Source organism: Fundulus heteroclitus, unplaced genomic scaffold, assembly GCF_011125445.2.
Source record: "Fundulus heteroclitus isolate FHET01 unplaced genomic scaffold, MU-UCD_Fhet_4.1 scaffold_47, whole genome shotgun sequence".
NCBI classification, from domain to species: domain Eukaryota; kingdom Metazoa; phylum Chordata; class Actinopteri; order Cyprinodontiformes; family Fundulidae; genus Fundulus; species Fundulus heteroclitus.
Window position 1 is genome coordinate 813285 of NW_023396890.1, and position 27529 is coordinate 840813.

Sequence of the window (27529 nt, forward strand, 5' to 3'; positions counted from 1 at the left end):
GCTCTGCAGTGAGTTCAGAGGTGGGCCGCGCAGTCTGGCTCCGCTTCTCGCCGCCGCTGCCCTCCTCGGGGCCCCAGCCCAGCTTCATGGCTCACCTGTCGGGGGCCGTGGTCGGCATCAGCATGGGGCTGCTCATCCTGCGCAGCTACGAGGAGAGCCTGCAGAAGCAGTGCTCCTGGTGGGTCATCGTCTTCTCCTTCATCACCTTCCTCCTCTTCGCCATCTTCTGGAACATCTTCGCCTATGAGCTCCTGGGGGTGCAGATACCGCCTCCCCCCTGATGATGGGCCCCCGCCCCCCCACACCCTCCCCACTGCTTTCCCTTTTTCTCTCGATCTCCTCCAAAGTTTCGCCCAAAATGAGATGATTCAAACTACAAATCCGACCAGAATAGTTTTTTTTACAGACACTTTGCAGATCAAAGAGATGTTTCTCTTTTATTAAAGAGGGATTACAGTAGCAACAAGTACAGGTGAAAGTTCCTCGGAACCATTTTGAGGAGCATTCTTGTCCTTTTTTTATATAAATATAACCAGAACCACGTCAACCCATCTTTTGTTTTTCTTACGCCATTCATGCAAAGAAGATGCTGACATCATCATATGTGCCTCTGGTGGGGGGAAAAAAAAGAAATAATTGTTATTCTGCTTAATAGGCAGTGCTCCTTAAAATGACAGGAGTCAGACTTTGCTTTAGGACCGACCGCTGGAGCCAGAAACCACAAACCAGATCTGCAGATTTTTATCCCTGAGGGCCACATTGAAGCCAAAGCCAGCGGTGGTGTCACACGTTAGGGAGGCCTGCTGTCGCCAAACTAAAAACAAGCATCCAAACAGGGGAGTGAAAAGTTTTACCTTTGATCTCTTAGTTTATTTAAAACCTAAACGTTAGCGACGCGACAGCAGAATGGAACCAGGCCAGTTTTCCCTGGGTTGGTTCTGATTGGTCAGATCCTTAACGATCGGTTGTTTCTTCATCAGAAAGCTCTCATAATTCCTTCATTCTCTTCTACCTCTATGAAAAGGAACTCCGGCACATTTTTTTTCTCTCTCTTTAATGGGTTATATTTCCAGAAAAAAATTCAAATTGGTCAGATTTTCTGCAGATTTTCTAATCAGCAGGTCCACACTGCAAAAACGGATCTAAAAATAAGTAAAATGTTCTTCAAATGTGTGTTTTTATCCTTGATTTGAGCAGGTAGATAAGATTATCTGCCAATGGAATGAGTATTTTAACCGCTAAAGTAAGATAATTAGATATATTGCAATTGAAATAAGATGATGGAGATGAATTGTTCCTATTTTAAGTGCAAAAATCTTATTCTATTGTCCGATCATCTTATTTACCTGCTCAAATCAAGGAAAAATACACTAATTTAAAGAACAATTAACTTATTTTTAGTTCCGTTTTTGCAGTGCAACCTCAAAGCATCGGTGTCACCAGATAAAGGTGAAGACTAAAAAAAAAAACATCCCTTAGTTCGCTTTACGATTTCATCCAGACAACATATTTCTGCATTTTTGTTTTTCTTTGTCATGACACCTACACTGTGGACGCAGAAAATAGTTTTCGCACGCAGACACACAAAGAGAAAAGCGACTGTGAGACAGAAGAGAAGAAGCCGGACGTTTCTCCGCCGCGGGTCTGTACCCGCTCAGCGCGGCGTGTAAAAAAAACGCCGTGTCATGCTCTGCGGTTTTAACACGACACACACACGCGGTTCTCCGATAACCGCTGCCTGATTCTGCCGATCAGCGTGAGCGAAACGACGACAAGGCGCGTCCAAACGAGCCGCTTTCGCTCCCGCCAGAACTGAACAGCGAGGCGCCAAGACGCCTGACCTCTGACCTGCAGGCATCTGAGCGCCGGGCCCAAGTTAATACCTCAGTTTCTCCTTCTTCTTAGGGACTGTATACATTTGTAAAGGAATGTAACTGTAAAGAAAAAAAAAAAACTAAAAACAAAGGTGTTATTCTGTTGTCCCTGTTTTTCCTTTGATAGTGGATGTGTATACTGTATGTTCTTAAGACGATATTTATCTGTATTTTCCTCCTTTGAAGGGAAATGGAGGAGAAATTTCAAATGGTGCAAAAATAACTGGTATGATTGTCCTGATAAATCCTGCATTGCTTTGATCAAAAATAGGGAGGCTGGTTTATTAGGCAACCACCAATGAGATTTTATAAATCTTTAGTCAGTGCTTTATATAATAAGCCATAGGAAAGACTAACAGTATGGAGGGTCAAAAGTGCCACAGTTTCATATGGGAGTTATGAAATAATTATTTCTTTATGTCAGAGGTTAAATGAAATTAGAATTTAACAGATTAAATAAATAAATCTATTCCTCGTTATTTATGTGGGCTAATATATTATAAGGCACATAACAGATTAAAGATAATTAAGAGGGAAAAAATATGATTGCGTTTCCTATCATAAATAGGCATTGATGCAGTTCCGTAATTATAATTATTTAATCATAGACACTAATTTGATGGGTGGACAGGTTTGGATGTTCTGGTTTGAAAATTATTGCAAATAGAAAAATATATTAAACATGATTTTCACATTATGAAAGCCCAATCTTTTATATATTATTTTGGTCCTATAACTCATTGATCCTATTATTAATTATGGATATGTTTCTTTGTTCCAATGTTATTTAATTCATTACATAAAATAATTGTTTAGTATTTATTTACAATAAATAATATTAATGTTTATTATTAGTTGGATTGTGGCACCTTGTGTCCCTACATATGGAGGTCAAGGGGGTCAACATGTAGTATATGAATTAATAATTATTCATGTTAAAGATGTTATATGAATTGGAAATGCACACAAATAAATGCATTCATAGTTATTTAAATGTGTCTAGAATTTATTAGATAAACTAAGAAAATTAACAGCAGAAAACAATGATTTCATTGTTTTTATCGCATTTGAAGTTTGCAAAAATACATTTAGGTGATTAATTAATTTCTTAGTTACAGCAACTTCAACCTTCAGTGGGTGGGACTAACCACCGTTTAAATTATTTCATGGCACAATCCAAATAAAAACCGAAGTAATTATATATGATTGTAATATATGAGTTAATCGTTTCATTTATTGATTCCCACATTCAACTCTTTACAGCCATTTGACTCATTTAAATAATAATGAATGGATTTATTCATTTAATTGTTTTCCTTTCCAGTCCAGACAAATAAAATAATTATCTAAATTATCCCACACGCTAATTGTATTGTGGGACGTATTTGCCCTTCGTGTAGCTGATGAGGACAGATATTGGTTCAAAAACTGCTGAAATGACTTTGTAGAAATGTGCGAGTGTGTGTATGTTTGGTCATAAACGATGTGAAATGCATTCAGTTTGTTAATTTGTGAACCTCTGGACTGTTTGAGATGTTTTCTTGTAGCTAAAGTCATGGTTTTTATTTGACTTCCTGTTTATAAGTAGTCGTTACGGCGTTGTTTTGCAAGCGGCCACACCTCCAGGTCGTCCCTTCGCCCTGCAGAGAGCGGAGGCCTCGCTGCAGCTCCGCTAACAACAAACTATGGACGAGGTTTCAGGCTTCTGGATAGCAGTTACTCAATGCTACTTTCTATTTTTCAGTCAATAATTGAGTCCAAAGGCTGCCTAGGGGGATTTTTGTGGGGACTGGTTTTTAGCAGCATTTGCTTCTGCGTGAACCTGTCAGCAGTGATGGAAGGTTTCTCATTAAAAGAGGGAGATGAGCATGAAATAGCTACAAATAAGCCATTTTCGGATCAATCTCAACAAGAAGAGGTCTGCCAATATTTGGCAGCGATGCATCCTTGATGGAAACTTGTATCAGGAAATATTACACTAATCCTTAGCGTAGTCACGGTCTGTTGGTGAATAATGCATACGTACCCTGTTAGCCTGTAATGAAGATGAAAGAGGACGCCTGAGAGAGGTTAATGTTGCTCTTTAATTTTCTGAGGGTTTGGGGCAGAAAAAAAAAGGGCTAGTAAATGGATCTGCTGTTGTGGAGCACATTAACTGTGAATCCAGGCCCTCCTGGAACTAAGGCCTTTAAGTAGCTGTCGCCCTTACAGCTGGAAGTGGAGACGTTTGTTTAAGTTTCAGCGACAGACGTGAGAAAGTGAGTGCAGAACTTTATCTATTTACGCATCCGTAAATAAATAAGAGCTCACCTTCGACTGACATGCGTCTGCACAGATTCATGACAGTCCTGGATCTTTGAAGCGGGGTTCTGTGGAGCACTTACTAGTTGTCAGTATTTCATCTGCAGTAGACACACCGCAAAAACAGAACTAAAATAAGTTAAAATCTTCTTGAAATTAGTGTATTTGTCCTTTATTTGAGCAGGTAAATAAGATAATCTGCCAATTGGATTTTTGCACTTAAAATAGGAAGAACTCATCTCCATCAACTTATTTCAAGTGCATTATATCTAATTATCTTATTTTAGGGGTAACATTACTCTTTCCATTGGCAGATAATCTTATTTGCCTGCTCAAAATCAAGGACAAATACACTAATTTCAAGAAAATTTTACTTATTTTTAGTTCTGTTTTTGCAGTGCAGCAGTTTAAGTGAACATTGACCCCGATCAGACGCGACTCTGTAATCTGGACGGTGCTAAATGCTAAATACAAGTTCTCGCTTTGTGCTAAACTTTCCGAGGCCTCTTTGTCTGCGTTAGCGTAGCGGTGCTGAGGCACAGGAAGGGACGAGCCGCTTGATTAGCCTGTGATGCCTCACTGGCTGGTGGAAAAACGATGCACCCGAACGGTTTGGGTGCCTTTAGTTGTTGCTCGGAGGCTTGTTTACCTAACGGACAGTGGAAGGGGCGTTAATAGCTGGCTCATTAGTTCACACACGGTTATCCAGCGGCTCCTGCTCTTATTATCTTTTTGATCTGTTTTGTGAAACATCTGTGCTGTTCTCATTCAAAATGCAGCGTGACCCATTTTTTTTGGCATAAGCAGACGCTCTGTTGCTGTCTGCAAAAAGTTACTCTGTTTCATTTCCAGTTGCCAAACCCACTGTCCTAATATGTCTGATGCCTTGTTGTATAAAAGCCCAGGACTAAGCAGGAGGCGGTTTGCTGTACGAGGCGTTCTCCGTCATCCTGTACAGAATCTGTCAGAGAACCGAGCCGTAGTGCTGACATCTGTAGCTGCTCTGTGCCAACAAGCCCCGCCAGGTTGCCTTTTTCTTGGTGTTTAGTTCTTAGATTTAGGGAACTCTCAGTGCAGGACTGTGCAAACAAAGCAGGCTGCTGCTTACTTTTTTTTTTTTATTTTACATTTACAATCTGGCTTTCTTTAACTTTTTTCATCAAGGGCACCAAAAAGTGCTGATTTTTAAGCCGCATTTCCCACATTTATCTGGGTAATAGCACCAAAAACATGCACCACAGTTTCTCATTTGAACACACGTTGGATCAGAAGCTAAGCATCGACATAAAAAACAAGAAACTCTTGATTTCTTTTAAGCTAGAGAAGCGTTTCCACTTTGCAACATCTTCCTTTTCCAGTTTCTGGCTTTGCTGCAGATTATTCACACGTTCACAAAAACTGAGCAACTTGCAGCCATGCAAGAATAAGATAAAAAAAAAAAACACCTTGCAGGTGATTTCTAAAACTGAGATTAGACTGACAGAAGTCATACCTGTGCTGCTGTGGTAGTTTTTCATGAGCTGCTTTCTTGTATCGATAAAATGGTGCCAAGCTAACGAGACTCAATCTCTCAGACCAGAGAAGAGGTCGTGCCAAAACAGCGTTTACAAAAAAAAAAAGAAAAAAAAAAGCTATTTTTCTCTGGGTCAAGACAAAACTAAAGCAAATCTAAAACTAAAATGTGGATAATTTATATTCAAGTCCTCATGAATTACTTCACATACTATTGTACTTTTTAAATGTTCTGAATGGAACCATTTTATATTGTATATATATGAATATATTTTGTTTTATTTTGTACTGTTCATTGTACTTTGCTTTAATTTAGAAACAATATAAATAAAGAATAATACTGTGGCCACATCGCGCTGCTGCTATTGGTTTTCCTTTACAGGTTTTACCAGGTAAATGATGAAGAAGCATGCATACACTCTTTATCAGCATGAATTTCAATACGTTTGGGATTCTATTTATTTAGCCATTCTGTTCTGGACTTTTAAAAATAATAACTTGGTCCACAACTTTTAATTTATTGTGCATTTCCTTTATCCAAATTGTAAAATCAGGCTGAAATATTACATAAACCCCCAATAATGTCAAGTTAAATGTCCTACAAATTGGGATCTCACAAACACTGAGATTACATTTCATATATTGTGCAGCTAAATTAAAATCTGGGGCTTTATTGGTTTGTTTTTTTCAGTTGAGATAAGCCTTTAAGACATTTTCAACCGGATCTTTGGGACGGGTCATTCCAGAACCCTTAAGCTGACCTGCGTCATCCATCTCAGAACTGGTTTTTATGTGTGTTTTGGATCATCCTGATGAAATAACCATCGTTGGTTTGAAGTTAAGCTGCAGAGATCTTTGCTCCACCTGCTTCGTGCAGTAAACTGGTACCTCTGGCAGCAACAGTCCCACAGCATGCCACCCACTTTGCTTTACATGACTTTTAAACCGCTTTAAAATATATGATATAATTCTGCCAATAATGGAGGTCGGAGACACTAGAAGCTGGAGGAAAGCTACAAAAAGGACGTGATTTCTTAATAAATCATGAAAGCTCCATGATGAGTGGATGCAGAGCTGTGAGAGGCACTTTAACTGGACAAATGAAGGATTTCACTGCTAAAATAGAGCAAGAATGGATTGCATACTGCAAAAACATGTCTGAAAATAGTTTTCTTGAAATTAGTGTATTTGTCCTTGATTTCAGCAGCAAGTTTAAATTATCTGCCAATGGAATAAGATTTTTGCACTTAAAATAGGAGCAACTCATCTCCATCATCTTAATTCAAGTGTATTTTATCTAATTATCTTATTTTAGGTGTAAAAATACTCATTTCATTGGCATATCATCCTATTTACCTGTTCAAATTAAGGACAAATACACTAATTTCAAGAAATTTTGACTTATTTTTAATTTGTTTTTTTTTGCAGTGCATGAATCCAAACTCGTTGCAGATACACATTTTCTTTCATTAAGAAAACTTTATTCTTTCTGTAAAAAAGCTACAAACATTTAAAACGTCAGACGGTGGAAGATTTTGGGTTTTTTCAGGAAGCTTTAAGCCTCTTGGCCGGTCTCTGGTCGGAGGTCTGCGCGGCGCCGTCCTTCAGGTCCAGGTCCTTCAGAAGAGGAAGCTGCTGCTTGGTGGCTGTGGTCATCGCCCACAAACACTTCTCCAGCCTGTGGGGCGTCCAGTCCTGCTGCGGATCCACTGAGGACAAAAGGCAAAGCGACGACTCTTCACTTGGTCCAAAACGTTGAGAAACATGCATCCTAACCAGAATCAGGCGCGTTAAACTGATGATGCAGACGCTCTTACCCTGGTTGAGTTTTGCAGACTGCGCGGTCATTTTCTCCAGGTACAGAGCGTAGTGCTTGGCTGTGTACTGGATGGGCTTCAGCCCCGGTACGCTCTCCATCGCCTCATCAGACATGAATGCAGCCACTTCTGGAGCTCCTGCTGCCAACACAGCTGGAATAAAAACGGACAGTCAGCCACGAACCGAGCTGCACGCAGGCATGAAGAGAATACAAACTACTTTAGGAGAGAGCCCGCTAAGCTGTCTGGCTTTAGAGCAGGATCCTGTGAACTTATTGAAAAATCAATACCCTACTCCTCTAAGCAACTCCCTGGTAGGGCTGAACGATTTTGGAAAATAATCTAATTGCGATTTTTTTTCTTAATATTGCGATTTAATGCGATTTTCTTTTTCCAGTTTAATTTATCATGTCTTTTTAATCATATACAAACAATAAATCAACTTGTTTTCTCGCTGTGCAAATTAGTTGCTAAAAGACCCACAGCATCTAAACTCAGAGCAGAAATGATTGCGTTCTGCCTACAATATATTTCAACCAAAATTTTGACTTTTCTCTGCATTAACAAAAAGCAACAAAAATGGTCTCTAAATAAAGATGTTTGTAAACAAGGACTATTTTAAACAAGAATTTTTAATGTTTCTATTAATCAGAATATTATTCAAGAGAACAGCTTTTAGTTGATTTGGACATCAAACCTTGTTGAACATAAAGTGCAACCAACAAGCAAATCTATGTGTTAAACTGATTGACCAGAACTTAATGCTATGTATGATTATATAAACTCTAAAACAAGTATTAAAATTAGATTATCTCACTGCTGCAACTGTCTTCCCTTCCATGTGGAGGCAAACCCACTTTAAACATTTTACCAACACCTAATGGACGTGTCTAATTCCCTGATTGTTACATAGCCAAAAATTGCAGACTCTGCGATTTGGAAATTGCATTTTTTTAAATCGCGATTATATTGAAAATGCGATTAATTGTTCAGCCCTACTCCCTGGTATCCCAGTGTGGTTAACCGCTGCTTTATTCATGCACAGTGAAGGAAAATGGCAACCTGAGGCGGTGGCAGGGCCGACTCCTTTCAGGGCGCTGAGCTCTGCGATGGCAGCCTGCACGTCGGGGAGGAGGCTGAACGCCTTTCTGGAACATCTCTGAACCGTGGCCTCAGCGTTGGAGGCCACCAGCTGCTGCAGCCGCGGCCTGAACTTCCCTCTCTGGAGACGCAGACATGCGACAGACTGGTGTTACGCTGGCGGTTAGCGTGAGAGCCGTTTTCAGAAGACTCTGGGGAGGCCCTTACAGTGAGCTTCCACTCCATCAGCTTCACCAGCTCTGACAGAGTGAGGTGTTTGTCCGGTCGACTGGAGATCAGCGCAGGCAGCTCCTCCTGATACCTGATCACAGACACGTGGGTCAGCCGGCTTTAATCACACGTCAGAGACAACGTTAACGTAAAAAACGGGAGAGACTAACGTAAAACTTCCTGTGTGGTCTTATGTGAATATGTAGATTCCATCACAGTACTGATTTAGACAATTAACCTAAAGAAATAAGCTAAGCTTCTTGTCTGCTTCATCTTTTATTGTGTTATATATTTAGCGGGTATTATTTTGTTGTACCACACTTTGGAAACCTTGTGTTTGTTAAAATTGTGCAATATAAATAAAGTGGATTGGAAGCTAAGCTAGTGTCCTGTTAACTAAAGGCCCCCTGGTCGGGCTATATAGGAGCAACCTGTCCAGGTGCACTGGTGGCGACTTAAAACTGCAACAGAAACAATATAGACATGATACACTGCAAAAACAGAACTAAAAATAAGTTAAATTTTCTTAAAATAAGTGTATTTGTCCTTGATTTGAGCAGGTAAATAAGACTATTTGCCAATGGAACAAGATTTTTCCTCTTAAAATAGGAACAATTCATCTCCATCATCTTATTTCAAGTGCAGGATGTCTAATTATCTTATTTTAGGGGTAAAGATACTCATTCCATTGGCAGATAATCTTATTTACTGGCACAAATCGAGGACAAATAGACTAACTTTTAAGAACATTTTATTTGTTTTTGCATCTGTTTTTGCAGTGTAGCTAAGAGTAACAAAATTAAATGTAACGGTCTGAAACAGCTAGTACAGTGGCAGGGAGGAGGTTCTGGTCCAGTTTACAGCAGGGTCAGGTTCTACAGAACCTCCCAGAACTCTGATCATCATCTGGATCTGGAGAGAGGATGGAGCACCTGCAGACCTACCAGGACATGGACGTCCACCTGGACTGACAGGCTGGACCAGGAGAGCATTGATCAGAGAAGCAGGAGGACCATGGTGGCTCTGGAGGAGCTGCAGAGATCCACAGCTCAGGAGGGTGAATTTTAAAAAGGGTCACTATTTGGGAAACAAAGCCAAAAAGGAGTCTTGTTTTCCACAAATATGGATGAGATGCTCCAGTCAGGCCTCCACGTTAAACACTTTTTCCATGTGAAAAAAGTGCAATCCTGTGAGAAAACCTCGTAAAGGCTGAAGAGACCTAAAACCGGGGGAGGAGGTTCACCTTCCAGCAGAACGGCTACAGCCGTAAATATGGAAACCTGTACACCAAACACACCCGAAGACTTGCAGCTGTAATTGCAGCAAAAAACTGGCTCCAAGACAGTTTACAAGAAAACCCAATAAGTTTGTGGTTCTAAGGTGACAAAGAAGACCTTCATGGATGTGAATATTGGGGGTTATTATAAAATATTGGGAGTTATAGGGAGGGGGACTGAATCAAAACAGGAAAGTTACCATCTGTCAAGCTGTAGAAGTTTAGGTTTGTTGGCTTTGGCTCTGGCCTCCAGCACATCCCAGTAGCTGCCATACACCTTCCTCCAGGAGGCCGCTTGGCCACAGCTGAACAGAGCGCTCATCAGGCCAGGAGTCCCAGCATCAACTAAAAGTGCCAGAAGAAAAAAAAAATTGCTTAAATTAGGTCATAAAACCCAATAAAAAGCACTTCAACAAACGTGTAATTGTTTGCTCGGCTGAATCCATATCAGTTATACTGGGAAAACACAGCTTTACATTAGTTTTAACAATCTTCCCGGTCTTCAGGTGAAGGGTGCCTCCCGGAATTCCCGCGAGATCTTAGCTAAATGCTACTTCCGGTGTTGCGAGCAGTTAGCAGCTGCTTCAGAACATAAGGTTTGTAGTTTGAAAACGTTTTTATTTTTCGTTATTACTTAAGTTGATAAACTTTCATGTTTTATTTTGTATCGCGTTTGTCTTAATAATTTACACTTAAAGCCCAAACGCTGGTTCCTTCGCGCTTCCCGTGTGGAAACGTTCTGGGTTAAGCGGCTAATGTTAGCATCACACCGCAGTCTTGTTTATGGTGGAAGTGAGCGGAGTGTTCTCGGAGCTGAGCTGCTTTCTGTGCTACTCACCGGCCGGGCGAAGAGCAGCGAAGGTCCCCGGACTGTTTCACAGCTTTAGGAGGGAAATGAAGCCGCGGCGGGTCGGGAAAACCCGCGTTAGGAAACGGAGAGGTTAGGAAAGTGCAGGCTGGATGTTCTTCTTGCACATGTTGCTCCAGGGATGATCTTTGCGTGAGCACCGAGGTGTTGCTTATCAATCAGGTGATTGGGACACTCACATGGCTGTGGTTAAAATGTAAACAGCCCTCATACGCATGGTGAAGAATATGCTTATGAATTAGCTTGATTTTAAACTATTGCATGGAATCAAAACTTTTCAAACAAAATTTTTTCTAGTAATATTAATTTGTGGGTGACGTAGGCATGGGCCAAACTGGTTAAATGCAGAGGACAACTTTCATTGGAATGTATATTGCAGTGACAAATAAGAGAGGCTTATTATAATAAAAAGAAAACACATTCATACCTCAGGCAATCTGGACAGACAAATTAAACCTACCAAGCATGTTTTTGGACAGCGGGAAGAAAACACACGTCTGCATGGGGAGAACATGCAAACTCTGGCCCCCTAGCTAGGATTTGAACCCAGGACCTTCTTGCTGCAAGGCAACAATGCCAATATACAACTCAGTTCTATTAATGTTGACACAGTAAATAAATGTTATGGATACTTTTATTGTAATACTGCTTAGCAGTGTTCCCAAAACATCCAAATCCATGTTAGCCTTCTTTGTCAGTTGACCAGCAACAGGTGGGGGAGGGACCACATGGCTCCTTAGGGCATCACTCCAGTCCAGCACTTTTCTCTGACTTCTCTTTAAAAGGACGGCAGGAAAAGCATGATGGGATTTTTTAGCTGTTTTGAAACGGTAACCTTTTAAAACCTTTAATACATCCTGTTAACTCACCCGTTGCATTCACATTTTCACTATTATATATATCAAAAACCTCCAGAGCTTAAAGGAGCTATGAGTAGTACTGACACTTTGTGGCTGAAGTTGGTACAACAGCTTGCCAATCACAATCTAACATGCCGTTTTTAAACTCTGTGTTGCTGTTGTGAATTTTTAATAACACAGGACAGATATATGATGTTGTATTCTCTTTTATTTCTGGTCCGCTTCTCTTACTGGCTGCCATGTTTGCAGGCTGCTGCTCTTTTGCCAACATAAAATGCCAAACGCTGCGCTCTGCTTTGGGAACCCTGGGAGCTCTAATATGATTGGCTGAGGAAGCAGGAAGTAAACACTGGCTACATTCTGAACCTAAGCAGACCGTACCTCGTTTGAAATGAGAAAAACGTGACTCAGACGTTGGTGATGGAGAGGATCGATTGTTTCTAGGGAATGTTGCTTCCATCCTGGGTGAGAAATGAGAATAATGTAGGTAGATTTTACAGTAAATATCTTACTTATAGCTCCTTTAATGTATCAAAGTGATTTGAACTCAGTTTAGTTGTAAATTCACTAATTATATTTGAACACAAAACATATTCTAACTTAAAACTATGTGTAATACAACGTTTTCAGGACCTTGCGCTGGGCTGTGAGCATTTTAAAGGAAGATGTGTCAGACTTTGACCAAGCGCACAAAATAAACAAAGTTTAAATCAATTCTGTAAGCAATATGAAACGACCCTAAAAGATTTCCCAAAAGGTGATATTCTCTGAGCAAAACATGGTTGGGACATTTTTTTCTTCTCAGTCTGAGCGACAACATATGAAAAACATTTTCTTGGTAAAGTGCAAAATTTTTCCAGCTTAATCTCTACAGTCAGTTTAATGTATTCAGATATGAGGATATAATTGTTATCTAAAATATCCATTTGCTTGTTATCAATTGTGCTTGATATTTTCTATTCAGTAACAGGATCATTGTCTAATTTTATGGGTTTTTATCTGGTGCCTTATAGAGGCAAATGTCTTGTAACCTGAGAAGCCTTTTTATACATTTTGCTGCATTCGTGTACGCTTCTCTTTTCTGCGAAAAATTATAGTTTTAGCTCGTACTTTTATTTTATCATAAGCTGCTTGATTAGCCCGAGAATCTCAGGTGATATTGTCATGTAAAATGTTGACTCAGCAGTTTCTCTTTCATAGGTTGCCTCTCATGGGAGCACATGAGGAGGACTTTGTCCAGCTGCAGAGATTGATGAGGCCCTCAGTTCTTCTCAAAGTCAGTAGTCCAGTTGATATACTTACTGTTATGTTTAGAGTATGCTAATTTATTGTTTTGTAACTTACTGATCCTCTGTTTGCCCCCTCCAACCTAAGGGTAAGGCTCTGGGGTCTGTTCTTCGTACGTTGCTTAAAACATCCGAGATCAAATTACACATCCAAGATGATTTTATCCGGCTAATCCTGATCCGGCTAATTGGGTTCTTCAAACACACCTGTTGTTTACGATTAGTATGGCTGGATTGAGTTATCTGAGATAACTCTGTTCATGCGTTTGTTTAAAAGGGGAAATGTATCGATAGTAGAAACAATGATCAGCAGCGCTGCTATTGGCTGTTCAGCATGAACAAAGAACGCCCACAGTTTTTCTCCCAAGCAGAACAAGAGCTTGGAAGGTTATGCCGAATTTGAGTCATTAATTAAAACACCTCAAAGTCTGTTAAAGCCAGGAGAGAGGGCTGGCAAAAAGTAGCAGACAAATTAATGCGTAAATACTGTCATGGTAGATGTTTCTATCACTTTCTACAGTATGAATTTTTGCATTTTAATAATTTTATATTTACTTTGTTCTTTTATATCAGAGCCTCCACGGGACCAACTAGAACATGGGAACAAGTAAAAGTGAAATACAAGAATATTCTACAAAATGGTAGCCTTTGATTATTATACTTTATTTTAAAAAGCCACTTGTTATGTCAAGAGATACAAATTTTGGTGTCATTCCTTAGACACTGGAAGTAAAGGACACGTGCAAACTGGGAATTTTAACAAAAAAAAATCTTCATCTATAAAAAATGAAGTTGTTCCTTTTCCAAGTCATCCACAGTTTACACGGTAAAACTGTATTGCTCCGTGTCTAGATAATCCGTCCATAGTTTTTTCTAATACAATATACGGCTCGACAGGAAGCAAGCCTTTCGAAGTAAAACTAAACTTCACAATAAAATGGCCCGAACAAATCTTCTTACTGAATAGGATAAAAATAAAAAGCAAACCATCATACAAATAACTTAAATATTTTCTATTTATGGCTCCAACATCACCTTTTCCTCTTTAAAAGCCACTGTTAAATTATGTGTTTGTCTGTTTATAACAGCCACCAAGAAAAATCTCGCGCTGCGCTAAAGGATCCCGTCTATTGCGCAATACGCGATTAATTCATAAAGCTCTGAAATTATTCTTGCATCTTCCGCAACAGGTTGCTGTCGTAAAAATGGACATGGATACGACAGACTTCCCATCTCCTCCGCTTTTGCAGCTGCGATCTAATCCTGTTTACATGAAATAATCCTGTTAGCGAGCAGGTTTAATCTGCCGCACATGTTGCTATGACAACAAGTCCAGGATGTCTTTCGAAGAACCAAACGATCCAAGATCATGCCAAATCGTCAACAATGAAATCCTGCTAACTGAGTTAGCGACGTACGAAGAACGGACCCCTAATGTTGTTACTTATCGTGAGCGCCACCTGTTGGGGGAATATGTAACTGCTCTGTTGTAACTCTGTCCGCTTTAATCTGACGTAGGAACATGGAGAAAATGTCCCGGGTTACGACGGCCCTTGGCAGCAACAGCATCTCCGGCCGCACCATGTTCTGCCACCTGGACGCTCCGGCCAACGCCATCAGCGTGTGCCGGGACGCCACGCAGGTGGTCGTCGCCGGACGCAACATCTTCAAGATCTACGCCCTGGAGGAGGAGCAGTTCGTGGAGAAGCTGAATCTGCGCGTCGGCCGCAAACCGTCGCTGAACTTCAGCTGCGCCGACGTCATGTGGCACCAGATGGAGGAGAACCTGCTGGCCACGGCCGCCACCAACGGCGCCGTGGTCACCTGGAACCTGGGCAAACCTTCCCGCAACAAGCAGGACCAGCTGTTCACCGAGCACAAGCGCACCGTCAATAAAGTGTGCTTCCACCCCACGGAGGCCTACATGCTGCTGAGCGGATCCCAGGACGGCTTCATGAAGTGCTTTGATCTGCGCAAAAAGGAGTCTGTTAGCACCTTCTCAGGTAATCTAACCTAAAAATAATATACAGCACACATAGAATAAAAGGGTTTATCATTTTTGGGCCACACAAAGCGACACACGGTCAATTTTCAGAAACGATTAAAGAAAAAAATGTGCGTCCACACGAGAACACATCTGAAAACGCTGTAGTAAGTATGCCGGGCCCATTGGTGGCGCTGTGACACAGCAGCAGAGACAGACATCTACGCATCTTCAGCGTGATCTTTATGTTGCCTCGCGTCTACACACAGAAACATGAAACCGGCGTTTTGAAACGTATCTGATATGGGACCCGTTTGAAAAAATTGTTTATGGTCTCCCAAAGCACTGGATCTAAAAAAAAAAAAAAAAAAAACTTTTCAGATTCACCTAATCTCGTCTCTGTATGGACGGGGCCTTAGAAAATGCTGCATAATAGTTAGAGATGTAGCAATCATGCTTTTCTTGGCCAATAATTAATGAAGTTTAATTTATATAGCACCAATTCCCATCATGTCATCTCAAGTCTCTTTCCAAAGTCAGACTCCATCAGATCCTCCAGGTTGGTGAGAAAGTTTCCTCTCTAAGGAAACCCAGCAGGTTGCATCAAGTCTCTCCAAGCAGCATTCACTCCTCCTGAAAGAGCGTAGAGCCACAGTGGACAGTCGTCTGCATTGTTGATGGCTTTGCAGCAATCCCTCATACTGAGCATGCATGAAGCGACAGTGGAGAGGAAAACTCCCCTTTAACAGGGAGGAGAACCTCCAGCAGAACCAGAACCAGGCTCAGTGTGAACGCTCATCTGCCTCCACCCACTGGGGCTTAGAGAAGACAGAGCAGAGACACAGAAAGCACAGAAGCTCACATTGACCCAGGAGTACTTTCTATGTTAGAGAGGACAGAGCAGAGACACAGAAAGCACAGAAGCTCACATTGACCCAGGAGTACTTTCTATGTTAGATGGTAATAGTGGATGATCTGCCTCCCCTGATGATGTCACAGCTAACAGAACGCCAGACCAGGTGTACCTTCTATGAAGAGAAAAATGAGTTAAAAGCTGAAATAACAACAAACAATGCAGATTGGAGAGCAGTAGGAGAACTCAGCAGAGAGAGAGAAACAGACCCTGATGTCCTCCAGCAGCCTAAGCCTATAGCAGCATAACTATAGAGATAGCTCAGGGTAACATGAACCACTCTGACTAGAAGCTTTGTCACAAAGGAAAGTTTTAAGATTAGTCTTAAAAGTAGATGGGGTGTCAATACCAGTCAGATTTTTATATTACTTTTTTTGTCTATAAGGGCTGCAACAAACAGAGAAAAAAATATGCTGCAGATTTTTCTCCTACAAAAAATATATGGTGTTTAAAATAAAACTATCATTCATTTATTTATTTAACAGACTCCAGGTCCACATAGTCATATGTTACCTTTGATCAAGACCAGTTCAGTTTCTGTATGTTGGGCTCTAATTGAAATTCAGGTCAATTAAAAATGAACTTTATTAATCCCAAAAGGAGATTAAATATGAATCAAACTTTCATTCAGCAAAGGGTTGTAGTAGATAGTGATGCTGTGGATTTTCCATAATTTTATGAAGGGTCCGTCTTTCTTCCACCACCTCCAGAGCAGAACCAGCCTTCCTTATCAGCTGGCCGAACTATTTTAAGTCCATGGCAGTGCACTACATTTTTAGAAATAAAAGTATTTTATGTACTCTGTGAACGTGGTAAGAAGCTTAAAGCTGTAAAAGGCTCTGGTTCCTGGTTTTTATTCCCCTGATTGTGCTTGTGTTGTGCAGGTCAGTCGGAGAGCGTCAGAGACGTCCAGTTCAGCATGAAGGACTACTTCACCTTCGCCGCCTCCTTTGAAAACGGTAACGTCCAGCTGTGGGACATCAGACGGCCGGACCGCTACGAGCGGATGTTCACGGCTCACACTGGGCCCGTGTTCTGCTGCGACTGGCACCCTGACGACAGGTAAACCAGACCTGCTGCAGAGAGCCGTCCCCTCAGCATTACGCTTCCTAAGTGTGTAATATCACTCCTCACTGCAAAAAGGGAACTAAAAGTAAGTACGCTTTTCTTGAAATCAGTGTATTTTTCCTTAATTTGAGCAGGTAAATAATATTATTTAGCAACGGAATAAGATTTTTGCACTTAAAATAAGAACAATTCATCTCCATCTTATTTCAAGTGCAGGATATATAATTATCTTATTTTAGGGGTAAAATACTCATTCCAATGGCAAATTATTTACCTGCTCAAATGAAGGAAAAATATACTCATTACAAACAAAATTTACCTACTTTTAATTCCCTTTTTGCTCTCTGTGCCTTCACGTCCACATCTCTCTGTCCGTCTCTGTGGGAGGACAAAGTAGCTGGATTACACTGCTCTGTTTCTAACATAAGGCCAAAATAAACATTAGGTTTATTGTTGCTAGCGCGTACTCCTTACATGAATACACTTCTAGTTTAGACATTACAGTCAGGCAGTCTGGTAGACAGCTCAGGGGTCCTCAGGTAGTGACACACTGTACCGTAATGCTCCTACACTGCAAAAACTGATCTAAAAATAAGTAAAATGTTCTTAAATTTAGTGTTTCTGTCCTAGATTTGAGCAGGTAAATAAGATGATCTGCCAATGGAATAAGTATTTTGACGCCTAAAATAAGATAATTAGATAAACTGCACTTGAAATAAGATGATGGAGATGAATTGCTCTGATTTTAAGTGCAAAAATCTTATTCTATTGGCAGATCATCTTATTTACCTGCTCAAATCAAGGAAAAATAATTTTAGAAACATTTTACTTATTTTTAGTTCGTTTTTGCAGTGTAATATTCACTGTTTCTAACATAAGGCCAAAATAAACTTTTATATTGAATTAACTTACTAGGTTTATTGTTGCTAGCACATACTCCAGGCTGCCTTACATGAATACACTTCTAGTTTAGACATTACAGTCAGGCAGTCTGGTAGACAGCTCAGGGGTCCTCAGGTAGAGACACAGTGTACCGTAATGCTCCTAATATCCACTGAGCGGAGAGACTTCGTTCCTAACCAAAGTCATATTTACACATTTTAACAGATTTCTGAGCTCATTGTACCATAAAATCAGTCAGCAAACACAACTTTAATCATATATAAGGTGCACCATCAACTTTAGAGAAGATTTAAGGATTTTAAGTGCGCCTTATAGTCTGGAAGTTATGGTAAGTTGTTTCACCACCCATTTCTGTCCCGTTACATTTTCCAGGGGTTGGCTGGCCACAGGGGGCAGAGACAAGATGGTGAAGGTGTGGGACATGACCACCAACCGGGCCAAGGAGATCTACTGCGTCCAGACCATCGCCTCGGTGGCTCGGGTTAAATGGCGCCCGGAGAGGAAGTTTCACCTGGCCACCTGCTCCATGATGGTGGACCACAACATCTACGTGTGGGATATCCGCCGCCCGTTCATCCCCTTCGCCACCTTCGAGGAGCATAAAGACGTGACCACGGGGATCGTGTGGCGCCACCAGCACGACCCTCACTACCTGCTCTCTGGCTCCAAAGACAGCACGCTCTACCAGCACATGTTTAAGGACGCCATGCGTCCCGTGGACAAGGCCAACCCGGAGGGGCTGTGCTTCGGACTGATGGGCGACTTGGCCTTCGCCGTCAACGAGAGTCTGGTGAGCAGCGACGCCGGCAGGAAGCCCTACGCCGGAGGGGACCGCCGCTACCCCTTCTTCTCCTTCAAGAAGCCCAACCCCACGGAGCAGTTCGCCCACGTCTCCAGCGCTCTGAGTGTCTTTGAGACCGACCTGGACAGCAATCGCATGGACTGGTTTGTGAAGACGGCGCAGCGCTACCTCCTCAGCGGGAAGCCGTTCACGGAGCTGTGTGACCACAACGCCAAGGTGGCCCGGGAGCTCAAAAGGCCGCAGGTGAGACGGCGTGCTGATCCAGCTCTGTCTCTAAGTAACGCTTTAACTTTTCCACACGTCGTTACATCGATAAACGGCCATTTTTATTTTAAAAAAGAAAGTCTGGGCTGCAGCAGCCTTATTAAATTCACTTTACATCTGTCAGAAATGTTGCTTAAACCTCTACTTTTTGTTCCATCACATGAAATCCAGATAAAGTAGCTGAATAAGTTATTTATTAAGTATTTATTTTATAGTACCTTTACATCAAAATGCAGTTCAAAGTCTTCAGCTGATCCAAAATGCTGCAGCAAGAGTTCTGATGAAAATCAACAAGAGGGATCATATTTCTCCAATTTTAGCTTCCCTTCATTGGCTTCCTGTTAAATCAAGAATAGAATTTAATATTCTTCTTCTAACGTATAAAGCCCTTAATAATCAAGCTCCATCATATATCAGAGCTCTGATTACCCCGTATGTTCCTAACAGAGCACTTCGCTCTCAGACTGCAGGTCTGCTGGTGGTTCCTAGAGTCTCTAAAAGTAGAATGGGAGGCAGATCCTTTAGCTATCAGGCTCCTCTCCTGTGGAACCAACACCCAGTTTTGGTCCGTGAGGCAGACACCCCGTCTACTTTTAAGACTAATCTTAAAACTTTCCTTTGTGACAAAGCTTCTAGTCAGAGTGGCTCATGTTACCCTGAGCTACCTCTATAGTTATGCTGCTATAGGCTTAGGCTGCTGGAGGACATCAGGGTCTATTTCTCTCTCTCTGCTGAGTTCTCCTACTGCTCTCCAATCTGCATTGTTTACTATTATTTCAACTTTTAGTTCTCTGTCATTTTTCTCTTCATAGAAGGTACACCTGGTCTGGCGTTCTGTTAGCTGTGACATCATCAGGGGAGGCAGATCATCCACTATTACCATCTAACATAGAAAGTACTCCTGGGTCAATGTGAGCTTCTGTGCTTTCTGTGTCTCTGCTCTGTCTTCTCTAACATAGAAAGTACTCCTGGGTCAATGTGAGCTTCTGTGCTTTCTGTGTCTCTGCTCTGTCTTCTCTAACATAGAAAGTACTCCTGGGTCAATGTGTGCTTCTGTGCTTTCTGTGTCTCTGCTCTGTCTTCTCTAAGCCCCAGTGGGTGGAGGCAGATGAGCGTTCACACTGAGCCTGGTTCTGGTTCTGCTGGAGGTTCTCCTCCTTGTTAAAGGGGAGTTTTCCTCTCCACTGTCGCTTCATGCATGCTCAGTATGAGGGATTGCTGCAAAGCCATCAACAATGCAGACGACTGTCCACTGTGGCTCTACGCTCTTTCAGGAGGAGTGAATGCTGCTTGGAGAGACTTGATGCAACCTGCTGGGTTTCCTTAGAGAGGAAACTTTCTCACCAACATGGAGGATCTGATGGAGTCTGACTTTGGAAAGAGCCTTGAGATGACGTGATGGGAATTGGTGCTATAGAAATAAAATTGAATTGAATATAAATCCTGATACCTTGTTTACCTGTAAGGTTTCCACCACATGGACCATGCTGAGGATCATGTTCTCTGACCCGGCGCCCGGTCCAAACCATAACCTCAGCAAACTCGGCAGCTTGCCGCTGATGAACAGGTGACGGAGCGAAGAACCGCCAAGCTTGCCGCTCGATTGTGGAGCAAACCTGAACGCTGGGGTGTTTTTTTCCTTCCAGCTTCAGCATGAAGGAAATGGGTCCAGAGAGCCGACTGGAGCGCTGCAAAGGCGAAAGCAGGCAGGACAACATCCACCTGGAGCCGGGGAACTCGCACATCAGCAACAACAACGAGGGTAAAAGCTGCCGGTTCAGACACACTTCCTGTCGCTTCTGCTGATTCCAGCCGGTCTCACATTAACCCGCCTGACATCATTCGCAGAAAACGAGGAGACGGAGGGCAGCGACGGCCCTACGGAGTACATGTTTGGCGATGCCGAGCTGGACGACGACGACCTGTATCCCATGGATCACGACAACCAGGCGGGTGAGTCCGGCTCTCATCCGATGGGAAACCAGCCACTGAGCTATATAATACACTGGAGTGCTAATAGCCGCTGTTAGAACGAGTCGGTTTGAAGCCACCAGCCGCCATATTGGTACTCCCTATTTTCCTCCAGTAACTAGGGAATATGTGCACTACAGCATCGAATAACGAGGATTTTCTCATGTTCAGGGGGGGCTTAAGACTTTTAAAATGTCAAATGCCATATACTTTTATGTTATGTTCTAAAACTATCAAGTACTGAGAAAGTCATGTGCTGAAATATTTTACATTTTATTCATTTAAACATATACATAACATTTATAAATATATAAATAACAATATACAAAAACATGTATTTACATATATGTATACATATATATACATATATACATATACACATACTTATATATACATATTTTAGGGCTGGGCAATGATTAAATATTTAATCGCGATTAATCGCCCTGATTAATCGCGATTAATCGCATTGTATTTACAAACTCCAAGAATGAATTCAAAAGTAGTGTAAACAGCACTTTTATTTTAATGTTCTGCTGCCATATGAACAAAAGTGTTGTAACATTTGTAGCACTTATCAGTAACACATATTTAGTGTAAAGCTCAACTTAAACATGTAAAACAAAAAATAGCAATAATAATAAATTAAAGCTTATTGCCACTGACAGGGAATTCTCTTTATGGGGAAAAAATCTACCAAAAACAGGCAATTTCTGAGGTAACAGCAGGGAGCAGCATTACCATTTTATGTTCAATACCAAAGTTTAACTTGGCAGTGGTTACAACTAACTTGTTTCTGTCATATTCCATGCTGGAAGAACTTTAAACTGAAATGCTTGCTAACTCGATATGCTTGCGTTGCTTGCGTTTATTTGACGTTAACACGCGTTTTTTTGTTGTTGCTTTCTCGCGTGCAAATAGTGAATGGCAGGGGAAAACAGGCAAAAACACATGGATACTTTGAAACGAGAAGCGACTTCACCGACGGCGTCTAAGCAGACCCCCCCGCTCCGCTCCGCACAAAACTTGTTCCGTTCGCCAACTCACCGCCTCGCCTAACGGGAAACACCGCCTTCCGCATGTCGGCTTTGTTTTTTTCCGGCCAGCATCTTTCTTCCTCTGAATCCGAAGCTGGGTTGACAGCGAGGTTATTGGCGCATTATCGCCACCTACTGTTCTGATTCAAACCCCTACACCGCAGCAACAGACCTTCACAAAATAAAAGCATGTGAGCAACATGCGTTAACGCGCGTTAAAGAAAATATCGCCGTTAATAGTCTAATGAGTTAACGCGAAATTAACGCGTTAACTTGCCCAGCCCTAATATATATATATATATATATATATATATATATATATATATATATATATATATATATATATATATATATATATATATATATATTTAATATGAATAACATGTAAAATATTTCAGCACCTAATTTCCTAGTAGTTGATAGTGTTAGTACATCCACTGATTGTAGAATTACCTGTGAAACGTTTTCACACAGCCAGAAAACTGCTTGTTGTTGCAACCAAATCCTGTGGGATTCTGTGAGAGTAGGGAGTAGCAAGATGGCGGCCAGTGACTTCAGTTTTTCGGCAAAATCAGCACTCCAGTGTATATTATAGCTCAGTGAAACCAGCAGCTCTTCCCTCCGGGTCGTGACCACGCCGCCTTCTTCTTCTTCTTCTTCTTCTTGTGCAGTACCTGAGGAGCAGGTGTACACGCTGCCCCCGGAGGCCTTCCAGCTGCGCCACGAGATCGTCGACAACCCGTCCGCCCCGGAGCACCTGCAGCAGGACAAGGCCGACTCGCCGCACGTCAGCGGCAACGAGGCGGAGGTCACCTGCTTGACGCCCATCGAGTCGTTCTCGCTCATCTCCATCTCCCAGCCGCTGTACAGCCCGCATCTGCACGCCAGCTTCTTCTGCCCCATCGTGCGGGAGATGCTGAGCTACTACGCCGAGCAGGGCGACGTGCAGATGGCCGTGTCCGTGCTCATCGTGCTGGGAGAGCGGATCCGCAAGGAGATCGACGACCTGACGCAGGTTCTGACGGCCGCCGCCGAACGCAGCGCTGCGCTTTTTGTTTTTAAACAATATAGTTGCTTTATTGCCTAATATGATTTTATGATCCGCCCTCCACAGGAGCACTGGTACATGTCCTACATAGACCTGCTGCAGCGCTTCGAGCTGTGGAACGTGTCCAACGAGGTCATCAAGCTGAGCACCTGCAGCGCCATCACCTGCCTGAACCAGACGTCCACGACGCTGCACATCAACTGCACCAACTGCAAGCGGCCAATGAGCAACAAGGGATGGATCTGTGACAGGTACGAACGCCCGACTCAGCGCTTGGCTTCTTCTCTGCTTTCCAGTTTTTTAACGTCCTCGTCAGAAGTTTGTTCTACGTTTGAAGCCACGGGGGTCAGACATTAGCTAGACCATGCAGTCATATGTTGATATTCTGGGAATGAATGTTTTCCACGAACATTTACCAAGGCAGGCGCAAACAGACAGAATCAAGAAGGACCAGAGTCCTGGGTTCTGGTCCGATCCGGTCCCTTCAGCTCACATCCTGAGGGGTTTTATAGGATTTAGGTATTAAGACTAAGCTGGGTAATATATTGAGATTTTAAAAATATCGATATATAATTATACTTTTATGTAGTAGGTAGGGCTGAACAATAAATCGCATTTTCAATATAATCGCGATTTTAAAAAACCGCAATTTCCAAATCGCAGAGTCTGCAATTTTTGGCTATGTAACAATTAGTGAATTAGACGCGTCCATTAGGTGTTGGTAAAATGTTTAAAGTGGGTTTTCCTCCACATGGAAGGGAAGACAGTTGCAGCAGTGAGATAATCTAATTTTATTACTTGTTTTAGAGTTTATATAATCATACATAGCATTAAGTACAGGTCAATCAGTTTAATACATAGACTTGCTTGTTGGTTGCACTTTATGTCCAACAAGGATTGATGTCCAAATCAACTAAAAGCTGTTCTCTTGAATAATATTCTGATTAATAGAAACATTAAAAGTTCTTGTTTTGAATAGTCCTTGTTTACAAACATCTTTATTTAGAGACCATTTTTGTTGCTTGTGGTTAATGTGGAGAAAAGTCAAAATTGCAATTTTGATTGAAATATATTGTAGGCAGAACGCAATCATTTCTGCTCAGAGTTTAGATGCTGCGGGTCTTTTAGCAACTAATCTGCACAGCGAGGAAACAAATTGATTTGTTGTTTGTATATATTTAAAAAGACATGATAAATTAAACTGGGGGGAAAAAATCACATTAAATCGCAATATTAAGAAAAAAAATCGCAATTAGATTATTTTCCAAAATCGTTCAGCCCTAGTAGTAGGTTGTTTTTTCAGCGGTTTCTCATGTTTACCTACAGATATTTATAAAAAAATGTTCATGAGAGACATTTGGGATAAAGCTTTGATTCAGAGACGCCTTTTTTTATAATTATGAACAGAAAAACATATTGAGATAAATATCTGCATTCAGCCCAAAAAATATCGATATATAAATATGCTTTTATATGGGGGGAAAAAATAAATAAATAAAAATAAATACATAAATAACAAAATAAATAAATATACTTTTATGTGTTCCAGTAGGTTTGTTTTTTCAGCTGTTTCTCATGTTTATCTACAGATGTTTGTTAAAAATGTTCCTGAGAGACATTTGGGATAAAGCTTTGATTCAGAGAGGCCGTTTTTTATAATTATGAACAGAAAAACATATCGAGATAAATATCGGCATTCAGCCTAAAAATATTGAGATACTAATTTTTGGTCCATATCGCCGGGCCTCCTTGAGGCGGAAGATGATCGTTCAGAAAGGCTGATGGGGATGCACCAAAATCATGAAGGACCAACTCATGTTTTAAGACATAGAATAATAAATATATCCAGATTTTATTCAGCAGTTTTAAGTTTTTCTTCATGGAATGATAGCATAGAATTTCCTAACACTTTAGGTTAGGTTTGAAACTTTGCTTTTTCTCTTTTTTTACATATTTTTACCCAAACATCAACATCCCATAGATGGAAAAAATATTTTTTTGTGTTAATCTTTCATTTTAAAACCTAAAATTAGAAATAAAATGGTGCTTATTTGAAAATAACAAAATTTCCTCCCATAGATATTCATAAAAAAAAACCTCTAAGTTGTCTTTTCTTACTGAAGGCGAGTAAACGGGTCTCTACACTGCAAAAAGAGAATTAAAAATAAGTAAAATATTCTTGAAATTAATGTATTTTCCCTTGATTTAAGCAGGTAAATAAGATTTTTTGCCAATGGAATGAGTATTTTTACCCCTAAAATAAGATAATTAGATATACTACACTTGAAATGTATGTTATTTCTTGAAATGTATATTATTTCTGCATATATATTGATTTTATTTAATTTTACTTTATTTTATTGTATTCTTATTTCTGTCTGTACCATCATCACCAAGTCAAATTCCTTGTATGTGCAAACCTACTTGGCGATTAAACTTGATTCTGATTGAAATAAGATGACAGAGATGAATTGTTTCTATTTTAAGTACAAAAATCTTATTCCATTGGCAAATAGTCCTATTTACCTGCTCAAACCAAGGAAAAATAGTTTCATTTCAAGAATAAATTCTTATTTTTAGGTCTATTTTTGCAGTGTAAAGCGTTTGTTTTGGACCGAACCGGCCCGGTGGAAGGAGCTGTGACCTGCACCTCCTCTGTGTCTCCTCCAGGTGTCGCCAGTGTGCCAGCGCGTGCGCGGTGTGCCACCACGTGGTGAAGGGGCTCTTCGTGTGGTGTCAGGGCTGCAGCCACGGCGGACACCTGGAGCACATCATGAACTGGCTCCGGAACAACGCCCACTGCCCCGCCGGGTGTGGTCACCTGTGCGAATACACCTGAGCGGAGGGAGGAACATCCTGGTGCCTCCAGGACCTCCTCCTCCTCCTCCTCCTCCTCCTCCTCCTCCTGAGATCAGACCAAGGTTCTGAAAGAGGTTCCCTTTGGACCGGCCTTCAGGAGCAGACTCAATGTGACTTTATTTCATATAAGCAGAATGTACACCGCCTTGTTTTTACGGATTAACATTTATTTTGAACTATTGTATATAAAGTATAAACGTTTAATTTATAACAACGAGAAATGCGGTTCATTAAAACACCTGAGATGTCGAGCAGTTCTGGTCCAAAGGCCCGTTTGTTCCATCGGTGGAGGGAAAACCACGGTTCTGGTCCCGCTGGCTCAGTAGGCCCAGATGTTAACCGGGTCAGAACCGGAAGTATTCACATTAACTCTGACTGTAATGTGCATCGCAAAAAAGAACTGTAAGTAAAATCTTACGTAAAATTACTGTATTTGTTCTTGATCTGAGCAGGTAAATAAGATTATCTGCTTATGGAATAAGATTTTTACACTTAAAATAGAAACAATTCATATTATTTCAAGTGCAGGATGTAGGGCTGGGTGATATGGATTAAAAAATAAACCTCCGATTTTATCATACCAAATCCGATTAATCGATTTTTTCCCTCCTTTTTGTTTAATAAAAAGAAATTAAAGAAATTATTTTAAAACCTTGCTTTTTATGTCAAGCATTTTGTCAGGGAGTTGACCTGAATTCAAAGTGCAATTAAAAACAAGCTGTGAAACATGTAAAACAAGATGGCAGCCGTGCCATTATAAACAATGAAAATATAACAAAACATTTGCTGCTAGTGGTATTACACATTGAGCTAAGAACAGGCTTCACTGCACTTGTGAACTTCAAACTAAGTTAAAAAAAAAAGTAAATAAGTAAATGAAGTACCTCGTATTATGGTAAAAAAAAAAAGTTTCCAATTAACAATATTTTGACAATACATTTGCCTAAACATATATTCAGCATCACATGCTGTTCTCTTCATGGAAACCCAATGAGTGTATTGGCAAAATAAAATCCAGATTTTACAAAAATGAAATCTTAAAGAATTATAAATTCGAATTAATCGATTAAATCGATTTATGGCCCAGCCCTAGCAGGATGTCTAATTATCTTTTTTTAGGGGTCAAAATACTCATTCAATTGGGAGATAATCTTATTTACCTGCTCAGATTAAGGACAAATTCCAAGAAAATGTCACTTACGGGCTTTCGTCTTCAGAGTGTGAAGCTTCAGGTAAGATATCCCGTAGAGATTTTGGACCAGTGGGAGAAAATGAGCAAAACCTTCATGAAGCCTTTAATTTATTTTGATTTTGTTGCCGCTTCAAACTTTCACGTCTTTTGTTCGGATTTTATGACACAGACGCCGATTTCCAGGCAGAAACTGGAGCTTTTCACTGCTGAGCTGCCAGTAGATGGCAAAGTTCATCAAGTCCTGTCAGATTCTGGCCTTTGACTAGGCCGCCCTGCTTTATGGACATGCTTTAACCCCCGTCCTCGCTGCTGGCAGGCGAACCAGACATCAGGAGAGGCTTAGGATGCGGCTCACCGCCCCGTCTATAGGGGGCGCCACAAGCATT

General features: G+C 41.1%; 3 protein-coding genes across 7 annotated transcripts in view; 2 read left to right on the forward strand and 1 right to left on the reverse strand.

Annotated features, from left to right (window-relative positions):
• The window catches only part of rhbdl1 (rhomboid, veinlet-like 1 (Drosophila)), a 67352-nt gene extending 66155 nt beyond the window's left edge, over positions 1-1197 (forward strand). For all 3 annotated transcript variants that reach the window (XM_012863104.3, XM_021316834.2, XM_021316836.2), the window contains exon 8: positions 10-1197. In XM_012863104.3, the coding sequence (XP_012718558.1) occupies positions 10-281 (272 nt within the window). In that variant the 3' untranslated portion in view covers positions 282-1197. The remainder of the gene's footprint in view (positions 1-9) is intronic.
• Positions 1198-7091: 5894 nt separating this feature from the next.
• zgc:112496 (uncharacterized protein LOC541336 homolog) lies at positions 7092-11046 on the reverse strand. Of its 2 annotated transcripts, none has more exons than XM_012863106.3 (6): positions 10568-10679; positions 10292-10436; positions 8813-8906; positions 8567-8726; positions 7505-7657; positions 7092-7396 (listed from the first exon to the last, which is right to left on the reverse strand). In XM_012863106.3, the coding sequence occupies exons 2-6, from the start codon at positions 10411-10413 to the stop codon at positions 7233-7235; spliced, it is 693 nt and encodes a 230-aa protein (XP_012718560.2). In that variant the 5' UTR covers positions 10414-10436; positions 10568-10679; the 3' UTR covers positions 7092-7232. The 2 variants fall into 2 exon arrangements, with proteins under 2 accessions (XP_012718560.2, XP_012718559.2); XM_012863105.3 differs by lacking the exon at positions 10568-10679 and adding an exon at positions 10930-11046 and having other exon boundaries at positions 7094-7396.
• Positions 10611-26205, forward strand: wdr24 (WD repeat domain 24). Of its 2 annotated transcripts, none has more exons than XM_036132054.1 (11): positions 10611-10687; positions 13020-13095; positions 14624-15108; positions 16887-17064; positions 18346-19018; positions 20506-20606; positions 20686-20801; positions 20888-20992; positions 22716-23059; positions 23159-23343; positions 25763-26205. In XM_036132054.1, the coding sequence occupies exons 3-11, from the start codon at positions 14628-14630 to the stop codon at positions 25929-25931; spliced, it is 2352 nt and encodes a 783-aa protein (XP_035987947.1). In that variant the 5' UTR covers positions 10611-10687; positions 13020-13095; positions 14624-14627; the 3' UTR covers positions 25932-26205. The 2 variants fall into 2 exon arrangements, with proteins under 2 accessions (XP_035987947.1, XP_035987946.1); XM_036132053.1 differs by lacking the exon at positions 10611-10687 and adding an exon at positions 11017-11121.
• Positions 26206-27529: the final 1324 nt, after the last annotated feature.